We start from the raw sequence: 11,389 nt of genomic DNA, 5'->3' as shown, positions 1-11,389 counted from the left end.
ACCTCGTCTATAAGATCGTTCTAGTTTTTATTAGGCTTCAATCGAACATGAGACAAGTTAGATTTAAGTCATATTTGTTGATTAGGCTACATAGACTTAACAAAACATATAGTAAATTGAAGCACGAATTTAGATATTTAATTAACATGGTGGTTAGTGACCTTTATTCAATCCTTTTACGTAGTTTACTTAGAATTCACCAATTCAATCTATAATTGAGTACTCGAGTTCTATTATTTTTTCACCAAATTTGGAATTGGTAGAAATAATTGGTATTTGACTCATTCATAAGTTTTTTTCCCCTTTTTCTCACCTACCTAAATTGTGTTCTTTTTGTTGGTTTTTAAGGTGGGGAAGAAAGCGAAAGTTACCTATTGTGAATATGTTTATTATAATAATGGTTTTATTTCTTTATTTGGTAAAGTTACAGAGTATGGATTAAAAACACATATAAGTTAAACTTAAGTTATTTCTTATGTGAGAAGTCTTTTACATTTATATGTTAAAGTTACATACGTAAAAATGTTACATATGTGTTTAATTTTGAGTGAGACGGTACTTGTTTGTACAACTATATATAGTTGTGGATTTCTTCATTTTGAGATATCCAAGCATATCACAATTGAGTATTATATTTCTCTCACGAGAATTCTCTCTTATTTTGAGTTATTGTTCTTGTTTATCTTGAGATCTAGTGCTTAAGTGTTTTGCCAGATCCGAGTAGTTCGAGGTTTCAGTTCTATCGGAGTTAGTCGTTGTATCTTGCTGAGACGATCGATGTAGTATGCTAGCAACTTGTGCAATGTCTTTAGGTCAGCGCTATTGAAGCGTATCTCGACTATATTTATTAAGTTTTGGTGTTCATCAAATCGTTCGAAGTTGTATCTTTTGTAGTCAGTTACGTTGTAAATTTGTTGGTAGTGTTATTCAGTTTACATATATAGCATATATTTACCCAACACTTTTCACGTCATGTTCATTCTATCAGTAATATTTTTTATTTTTAAATTGAAAATGTAATCAAAAGGGATGATTGTTTTCCAAAGTATCGTAAATGAGTGTATATACACAATTATTTTAAAGACTTAATGTTTTTTCCTTTTCAATCAAGTTCAATTTAATCCTAACAAAGTTCTATCGGACCATTAGACCTCATTTTTACGATGATATAAAATTCGATAGGTTTTTATGCGATAATTACTCTCTTTAAACTTAGATATTAGAGGGCATAAAATTTGTCTTGAAAAAGGGTAAATTTTCATCGAGTTAGGATCTGGCTTTTGGTTGCAAATTTATTCTTTGTGACACTATCTATCACCTTTACGTACAACATCTCACGCATATAACATAATTTCATGCATTTAACTATAATTAGAAACTAATTTCACTCGCAAAAGACGAATATAGCTAAGCAGTAATTGACATATATCTTCAACCAAGAGATTGTGAGTTCGATTCTCCATCCCACACGTTATACTGAAAAAAAAATCATTTGAATACTTTAATTTATTTTCTAAAAACCTTTACATTCATTATTCAAAAAAAATGTTTCATACTAATTATTTACGAATTTATATTCAACATTTTTTTACTATTCATATTATATTTCTAAATTTTAATAGATTAAGTTTCAATACAACGTTGTCGTTCAAAACTACCTATACGATGTTATTAACTTCAAATATTTTTTTAAAACAATGTTCCTGATGATTTTTTTTCTTTTCCAATATGTTGTCATACTAGAAAATTTTGTATACTATGTATATGATTTATTTTTTCTAAAATTTGTAATGATACAATTTTATGGTATTATTAATTTTTTTTTCAAATTTGTTTAATGTCTTACTTTCCTGGATTGGATATATTATGAATAATATATTGTTAAAACTTTTGAAGTATTATAGGAAAACAATAATAAGAAGCAAATTCATAGAAAATAAAAATAAAAATAATAGACAAATTTTTTTCATAAACTAAAAAATTGACAAAATTTTAAAATTTAGTTTTTAGAATCTATGGAGAGAAAACATTTGTTTCGTGTCAATAAAATATTATACGTGAAATATCCGTTACAATTTTAAAATACAACTTAATATATGTTTTATAAAAATAAGAACAAATTCATAAAAAAATAGCATTTTTTTTAAATTAAAGATTTTACATATTTTTAAATATAGAAGGCAAGAAATCTATAGAATAAAAAAAATAGAATGACCCTACCCCATAACTACTCCATGATTCACATGATTTAACCGTGAAAAAAAAAATAAATCATATACCTAGTGTACAAAGTTTATAGTATGACGACATATTGAAAAAGAAAAAAAATCATCATTAGGAACATTGTTTTAAAAAAATATTTGAAGTTAATAACATCGTATAGGTAGTTTTGAACGACAACGTTGTATTGAAACTTAATCTATTAAAATTTAGAAATATAATATGAATAGTAAAAAAATGTTGAATATAAATTCGTAAATAATTAGTATGAAACATTTTTTTTGAATAATGAATGTAAAGGTTTTTAGAAAATAAATTAAAGTATTCAAATGATTTAGGACTTACATTTTATATGATCTGATTAGGTCCTTGTTGAATCTCCTACGTGAAATTAGTAGGATCTTCGATTTTTGTTGATTTTCATTCGAGAAGATGATAGGGTATCAGGTTTTTTGTGATGTTCGCCCTTTTTAATAAACGAAAAGATTTTTTACGAATTGATATGATCTAAAAACTTATTTCATACTTTTGAATATGAAAATAAAAAACTTATGTTTTAGACCAAAAGGAAATTAAACCGAAGCATCCTTAACCATTTAAAATAGACTTTAGATCAACAGTTAAAAAAAAATCCAATCATAGATATATGATGCCAACGTTGTCTTCATCAATGGAGGTTTCCAATTTTCAAACTCTCATTACTTTCATTTTCTTTCATCATTATCAATCACTTGCACCACATGTTTTTGTCCAGTCACACAATTCACAAGGAAGTTCTATAGTGTCTCGAATATGAGTTTTGGGCAAAATAAAAAAATACATGGGTTTTTTTCTTTTATAGGTGATTTGCAATCATACATGTACGTGGATGGATGCATCGTCGCTTTATCGAACAGTCGCATCTCTTTTAGATTAATTTATCTCAACAGACATCATCGAATAGTCGTGTCCTGTCGCGTAGGAGTTTCAGGGGTAAAATGGGTATATACTAAAAAGTAGGGAGCAAAAATTGAAGGCAAAGATTCTCTTCCATAGCCCCATTTATTAAAAAAAAAAACATCTAATCACATATATATGACGCCAACGCATCGTCGATGGAGGTCTCCAATTTTCATAACTCTCATCACTTTCATTTTCTTTCATCATTATCGTGATTGCACCACCTGTTTTTGCCCAACCACACAATTCACAAGGAAGTTTTACAATATCTCGAACATGAGTTTTGGGCAAAATAAAAAAAATACATGGGTTTCTTTTCTTGTATAGGTGGTTTGCAATCACACCTATACGTGGATGGATGTATCGTTGTTTTATTGAACAGTCACATCTCTTTTAAATTAATTTATCTCAACAGACATCTTCAGATAGTCATGTTCCGTAGAAGTTTCAGAGGTAAAATAGGTATATATTAAAAAGTAGGGGGCAAAAATGGAAGGCAAAGATTCTCTTCAATAGCTACATTTATATATAGTATAGATAATTGATGATCCTTTTTCATAGGTAAGAGTAATATTGGTTAAAGCCAATAATTTTGGTTCTTAAAAATTACTTTTTTTGGACCATACATTTAAATTTTAGAATAAATTGTAAAATTTATAATGCAATTCTTAAACACTTTTAATTTGATAAATCATACCTCTAAATTTAAAATATTAAGAATCGTTGCACTAATATCAACCTTATCATAAATTTCTCTGTTTTTTTAGTACTTAATTTTTTCGTTAATATGCTAAAAAAAGCAGCAAAATTATCTATAATAAAGTATTAAAATAAATACAATTTGTTCTAAGAAATTCCTTTTCTTTCCGTTAAAAACTTTAAATTGAGAGAAAAATATTCAAGTTCCTAAATTAATATTAGGAGTGTTATTTAATCATAATTAATTTTAGTAAAGTCGATCTCAAAAAGAAAAAAAATTTAATAAGTCTAATTGTTTAAATATATGAAAGAAATATCAAGTTTATTGTTTTTTATAAAAAAAAATTAAAATTAAAGTAGCAGCCCAACTCGAACATAGTTAACTGGTTAAAGCATCTATCTTCTACTATAAGAAGTCGTGAATTCATATAATTACTCCACGTGTTTGTAACATATAGGAAGGAATTACTCTCGAAGTACTACAAATTTTTTAAATAGTCGCATATCCATCTACTAATCTCGATCATATCAAGAACTTGCTTTTATTAAAGTCAATTCTTCTTTCTCCAAAGCGGAAGCATACCGTATATTTTGTCACACCATTATCAAAAGTAAAATAAATATAATAAAATAATATATAAACTATTAAATTAATCTGCATGTAACTATATTATATATTATAAAGGAGGAAATATATATTAAAGAAGTACCAAAAAATTTCCATAGCACATTGTGCTACCCACGAGGGATGGAGCAGCCAGAAAATTGAAAATAAATACGGAATTTTTTGGGAGCCAAAGAAAGCTGCCACCAATGAGAAAGAAATTGGTTCTTTAATTATCTACATTAATGACGAGTGACATATATACATATATATATATATAGAAGCTTCCCTCTTGTTTTACACAGATTATTATGAATTGATTAAATTACTGTGATTCTTCGCATGGCTCATTTCAGATTCATTGAGGAAGGAGTACGGTAAGAAATTCTACGAGGGATCCGCCCAAGAACAACTCGGTGAGGCACGTACTCCACAAACGTTCCGCGTCCCAAACTTTTCGCGCCACCAGTTAACTAATGGAAATAAACTGACAAGAGAAGGAAATAGTAGAGAGATTCGACATCATCAATCGCTGGACGACCAAAGATTTAATGAAATGTTGGCATGGAGAATTTCGACAAAAATTTCATTTTCAGTCTTTTGAATTGAAATTATATATATAATTGTTTATTTAAAGACTAATAAGGTCTATTTAATTGTTTTTCTTTTGTAATAAATGAAGGAAAAATTATAGGTCTAAATTGTTAAGAAACCCTTGAGAGTTGGATCTAAGAACCTTGCTAACGAACAAGACCCATAGAACTCAATCCCAAAAACCCCGAAAACAAGTATGGAATCAACCCAAGGAAAGGTTTTAGAACGGATTACCTTGATGATCAATATCAAGAGTAGAGAAAACTTGTTTCTAAACTCGTGATTCGAATCACTCCACAAGAGGTATGATCAACACCGCTTGAATGATCCTAACATGCAAATTCTAAAGACACAAGAAATTGCACAAGAAATGGGAGATAAAGCTCTCAACCAAGCTAATGAGAAAACTCACTTTTCATTCAACTTCAAAATTGTGTTTACAACAAGACATCTCAAGGTTATATATAGCCATCCTAGCAAGCCATATGAAAAGTCTTAAGCAAATGAAAAGACTTGTAACTTACAAGAAATGAAAAGACTTGTAAATGAAAAGACATAACTTACAAGAAATAAAAAGACAAGCAAATGAAAGGTTAAGAACATGGAAAGTCAACCAAAATAAGTGCAATCTCGTCCATAATGAGGGATATGAGTGTTTGACTTGGTTTTTGAATTGAATGAGTTGACTTTGACTTGTCTTGATGGAGTTGACTTTGACCTTGACCAAGTAGACTTTGACTTGCCTTAAAAACACTTAAAAATGCATAACTTGCATCAAATTGAAGTTCATAGTTCCAACTTCTTGCACATCTTCCTTTTAATTCTCGTGTCGAGTTCACGAACGCTTGGACACGAAGTAGTAAGGCTTGTTGAAGTTTTCGAGCTCTTGATCTTGTAATTGGTCCATGAGGCATGACAAAGAGAGCTCCTTGGTTCATATCATAAATACTTAGGTACTTTTTGCTTTAGGTTCATTTCTAATTGGCACAACCTCCTTGTTGGAAATATATGTCAATTACCACTGAGCTAAGCTCACTTTGACGGCCAAACGTTCATTTGGTCCTTGTACTTTAAATTTTGTTCATTTTAGTTTATATGTTTCAAAGTCATTTTTAGTCCCTACACTTTTAAAAAATATCATTTTGGTCTCTATTTACAAAATCTTTAACATAAATTTTATTAAAGAATTTTATATACAGTGAAAACACTCTATAAAATTTATGGTTACATTTTAATAAAGGTGAAATGTCATATTAAAATTATTATAAAAAATGAAAATATCGGACCAGAATAATTATTTTATAAACATACGATGTGAAAATAAACATTTTGAAAGCTTGCCTATTAAATTGAATCAAAATTAAAATTACAGGTATTAAAAATAATATATATGGAAAAGTAGAGTCTACAGAGATGTTATAATTGAAAAGAAAGGGCATGCGTAAAGATAAGAATTGGGTACGCCCGTGCAATGCAAAACCTGCACCAACACAGTCCCACAGATTCCTCACAACAAGGCAACACCACTAAAACCTCCACACTTTTTTATTAATTCAAAAACCTACTCTTTATTTATTTATTTTTTTTTCAAGTTTCAATTTAACCACTATTTTCATCCACCTCACATTTAATTTAAACATTAGAACATAAACTCATTGGTCAATGATAAGTGTCTTAACCACTTAGAACTATATTCGGTTCGGTGAAATAATATCTTGTTGAATCTATAATTGAGGAAAAAATATTTCATATCTGACCATTTAAATTATGTTTAGGTTGACAATGTGATAACTTTTACTTTTTTCCTTTTAATTTTCTTATTTAAAATTGTTTTAGAGATAGTTATCAAAGTTTCTTTACTTATCACCAATAATTTGTGGTCAAAAAAAGTTATTACAAATTTAATCCATAAAATTTCAGGATGGTATTTATTAAATTCATGATCTTTAAAGTGTCTCATATGTCTTTAAATTTTGAAGTTTGTGTCTAATTGATTCCATAACTTCAAAAGTATTGAATTGATTCATGAATTTTCAATTATGTATTTAATTAATTTATGATCTATTTGATACTTTAAAATCCATAGATCACATAGGATTGAATTGTTCTAACATGACTCTAACTTTTTAATTTTATGTTTAATATGTTTGTGAATTTAAAAAATTGTATAATGCATATTTTTAAAAGTTCAATGAAACACAAATTTAAAAGTTTCCGACTAAACTTCTATTATATATATATATATATATAATCAATTTCTCTCTTATTATTATTATTATTTTGGTCGGGAAAGAATATGCATCCAAACAAAATAAACCATGACTACTTTTCTTGTTTGATGATTGGGAAATGGAAAATTGCAAGAATCAATTAACAGGTAGGAGTCCCCTCAAAATAGTCCTTGTCCCCATGAAAAGGTCCATTAAAAAATTATTTGCTTAATGATGAACTATTAATTAAATTAATTTCCACTCTTTATAAGTTTAAACATTCAAATATTAGCCAGCATAAGTCATTTCTATTTTGAAAAAAAAAATAATAGAGAAAATATTAATTACAAATTAATAAAATATAAAGATTTGGAATTAAGAGCCAACATGAGCTTAACTAAACTGTAATTAGCACTTTTCTGATTAAGAGGTTATAAATTTGAATATCCAACTCCACTAGTTATACTACAAAATTAATCCGGAGCAGGAAAGTAACACAGCTAGATTGAAAATATATTGTTAATTCCATCATTGAAATTGAAGTAAATAATAATAACAAAGATTTAAATATTATTCTGTTCTAAAGTGATTTTTTTTCCTATAAAAATATCTTAGTCAATAATAATTATAGGGTAACAAAATGAAAAGATAATTACATTTTTTTCCTGAAAAATAATTATAGGGTATTAAATAATCTAACATTTTTTAAATAAAAATTATTTGAAACAAAATGAAAAAATGCCAACTCATCATAAAAATTTATGAGGTAAAGTGACACAAATAGACCTCATTATTTTCTAAAGGCATTTTTTTTCTTTTAAGATAAAAAAGGCGTTTCCACTATAACTATTTAGAATTCATAAATCAATAAATTCATATGATTTATTCTAATTAATAAATAAAAGTTATACACTTTAATATTTTTTTTGACTTCCACAAACGCTTTAATATTGATAATTATAAATGGTTACATTATAAATTTGTTCATGAAAATTTGATGGTTGAGTTTTCATTGTTAACCCAATTACTTAAATATTTTCGAGATATATGAATATGAGGACATCGTTGCACTTGCCATGGCTATAAGTGACAAAGAGGATAGACTATGTATAAAATAAAAACTACCATATTACATGTTAGCATTATGTGTCAAATTATTGTTCGTTGGTTTTAATCTATAATGTCAATGTTTATTTTATCGTAATTAAGTTAGTGACAATAAAATATTGACATCAAAATTGAAAGTTAGAGACATGGTTGAAAATTTTTAAAGTTCGATCAAATAGTACAATCAAGAAACATTTTGATGAGAATATAATAAATATGAGGTAGAGATTCCAACTATAAATCAAAAAAAAAAAACAAACAAACTATTCCGATCAATTTTGTAGATATTACATAAATAACATAAAATAAATATGTATTTTAAAATATAGTAAAAATTTTGAAATTGTACAGAAAAAAAATCAAAAGCAAACTCAAATATAGGATAAAAACATAGTCAAATTTATGATATATTTAAAAAAATGTTATACATTTTTAGAACCAATATTATTTTTTAAATATTAAATTTATGTTATTATAGAGTATTTTTTTTATTTTTAAAAATAAGTTCGGACCAAATTTGTTAAATAATCTACAAAATTTTAATCCATCAATATTCTATAATTTACGTCCATTGGTGATAAATGTTGATGTTGACATTTTCGTCTCTGTTATCAACTCTGAACTTTATTTATTGATTATTCATACATTTTATATATTTATAAAATTCAGGTTTAAATTTAAATACGCTAATTCAATTAACCGTGTTCTCGTTGATTTTCTCCTCTTCTCTTCTCTTCTCTTCTCATGGCTTCCTCAGTCGATCACAAGCAAATCTATGGCGCCGGCACCACCGCAGCTCCGCCGCCAACGCCGTCGTCACAAACCAGTCACCTCTCCACCTCCGCCGCCGCCGATGCTCTCTCGCGCCTCCTCCACCGCCTCCCGCCCAATCTCTCCCTCCCTACTCGCCGCTCGCCTTCCGTTAGGTCTCCTCCAACTATTTCCTTTTCAGAAACTTCGAATCCTTCACTTCTCGATCGCCTTCTCTCTGCCTCCTCCGAACTCGGCTTCTTCCAACTCACCGATCACCAAATCTCCTCTCGCCTCGCTCTCTCTGCCGAGTCGGAATCCGCCGCGCTCTTCGGTCTTCCGATGGAGACGAAGGAATCTCTGTTTCCGAAGAACTGGCCGCTCGGATTCAAAGGCGACGGAGATGAAGATTCAGACGGAAGCGGAAACGGCGATTCGTTTTCGTTCTGTCTCGATTCGACGCCGTGCTCCTCCGATTCAGCCGAGATTTCCTTACATTCGTTGCAGGAGTTCGTTCGTGCAATGGAGAAGCTCGGATTGAAGATTGTCGAGTTTCTATCTCGTGCGATTGGCTTCGAGAATCCAATCGGCGAGGATCGTACCAGATTCCGGTCTCTAATATGGATATCGGAAGGTTCACGGAGAGCCGAACCGGCAGTGGCCGGCGGATTCTACCCGTACATCGTGGGATTACAGTACCAGAGCAGAAACCAGAAGTGTTCTCTATTAGGGGATTCCAGCTGGGTTACGGCGGCGGCGGCGGCGGACTCTGTGATGGTCTCCATTGGGGACATTGCGCAAGTAAGTTATCAATACGCTGTCGTTTCGTAGATTCTTTTTTTCTTTAAAAATAGATTTAGAAAGAAAATGAGATAATTACCGAATTTAATTAACGGCCAACGAATTTCCCTAATTAATAATTAAATAAAAAGATATTAGGTTGCACGAATTGAGAGGCAGTGGTCACGTGCTTTTGTGACAAAAATACTTGTTTCACAAAATCTAGACAAGAAAGCTCTCCGTTATTTGTTAAAATAATTGATGGAAATATTCTCATAAGAAGAAAGGAAAAAGAGAGAGAAAAAAGAAGGGGTTGATTCAATGGATTATTATGGGTATGGGTGTAAATTGTGGGTAATTTCTTTTGACCAAATTTAGATAATGGTGGGTAATTTCTTTTGACAGGTGTGGAGCAACGGAAAGCTAAAGAAAGTGAGAGGAAGGCCGGTGGCAGTGGCGGCGGATCCCAACGGCGGCGGCATCTCAATATCGCTACTCATAACTCTTCCGGCCGAAAGCGAAGTTCGTCCTCTAATTACTCCTCCGGCGAGATCCGACCGGCGAGACGAGGCGGCGGAGGAGGAAGAAGAGGAGGTGAAAATGGCGTTTAAATCATTTTGGTTGGAAGAGTACGCGTGGAGAGTGCATCACGATCGGTGCTTTCTCCTCAAAGATCCGCTGGACAGATATCGGATTTGAGATCATTTTCCTTTTCTGATCCATCGCCATTGTTGTTTCTCTTCAAACCACAGCTGTGGAGTCTCAAGCCTGAACCGGCCGGTACGTACGTGGTGTGTTCAATTCACTGTTTTTTTTTTCTTTTCTCGCTCTCTCTACCAATTTTCTTTTGAACAGTTTTTATTGCGTATGCTTGTGACAATTTTGTTTCAAATTTAAATAATCCTATGATATATATATAAAAGTTGTCTAAGTCGTTTGCAGAGGGAATAAAAATAAACAAAAGGTGAAAAATATAGAGATTAAAATAGATGTTTTTAAGGTTTTCAAAATGAGGTAAAATGGAAATTACCGTGGTCAAAATAGTATTTAAATCACTTTGATAACATTGTTGATGTTTTTTATTAATATTGTTCAAAAATCATAGATTTTTGAGGTATGGTTGAATTAAATTGGACTTGCTTATTGTGTATAATCATGGTAAAAAAGGGGTCTATTTAACCATATTATATGTATTTTGGTAGTTTCATAATGGAGAAAAAAATTAATAAGGAAATATAACTCAATTTATGACACAAATCCATTAAAATATACTCCAAGCATAAGAAAACATAAAATAAACATGTAAATAGTTTTATAGAGAAGTGGCTACATACATATGTATTTAGGATCTTTTTTATATGTAGGATATGAATAAGGGGTTTCTTATGATTAAATACATAGAATTTAACTTAAAAAATGAAAAAGAGTTTGCAGTTTTCCTTATTTCATTTTATTTTTTATTTTTGGTTAAATACAACATTAAACT

At 30.1% G+C, this 11,389-nt stretch overlaps 1 protein-coding gene across 1 annotated transcript; it reads left to right on the top strand.

The window, feature by feature from the left end:
- The first annotated feature begins 9,045 nt into the window (after nt 1-9,045).
- On the top strand, nt 9,046-10,834 carry LOC111015875 (2-oxoglutarate (2OG) and Fe(II)-dependent oxygenase superfamily protein). Its single transcript, XM_022291047.2, has 2 exons — nt 9,046-9,924; nt 10,309-10,834. The coding sequence occupies exons 1-2, from the start codon at nt 9,118-9,120 to the stop codon at nt 10,600-10,602; spliced, it is 1,101 nt and encodes a 366-aa protein (XP_022146739.1). The 5' UTR covers nt 9,046-9,117; the 3' UTR covers nt 10,603-10,834.
- Nucleotides 10,835-11,389: the final 555 nt, after the last annotated feature.

This window comes from Momordica charantia, assembly GCF_013281855.1.
Source record: "Momordica charantia cultivar OHB3-1 chromosome 9 unlocalized genomic scaffold, Mcharantia_2.0 BLBB01000009.1, whole genome shotgun sequence".
NCBI lineage: Eukaryota > Viridiplantae > Streptophyta > Magnoliopsida > Cucurbitales > Cucurbitaceae > Momordica > Momordica charantia.
Note: the sequence above shows the minus strand (reverse complement) of the source record. Positions and strands in the feature narration are given on the sequence as shown.

Excerpts from the sequence above, each read along its gene's own strand:
- LOC111015875 (XM_022291047.2), top strand. The coding sequence starts at position 9,118 with ATGGCTTCCTCAGTCGATCACAAGCAAATCTATGGCGCCGGCACCACC. Across the intron at positions 9,925-10,308 it reads CCATTGGGGACATTGCGCAA|GTGTGGAGCAACGGAAAGCT; the intron begins GTAAGTTATCAA and ends TTCTTTTGACAG.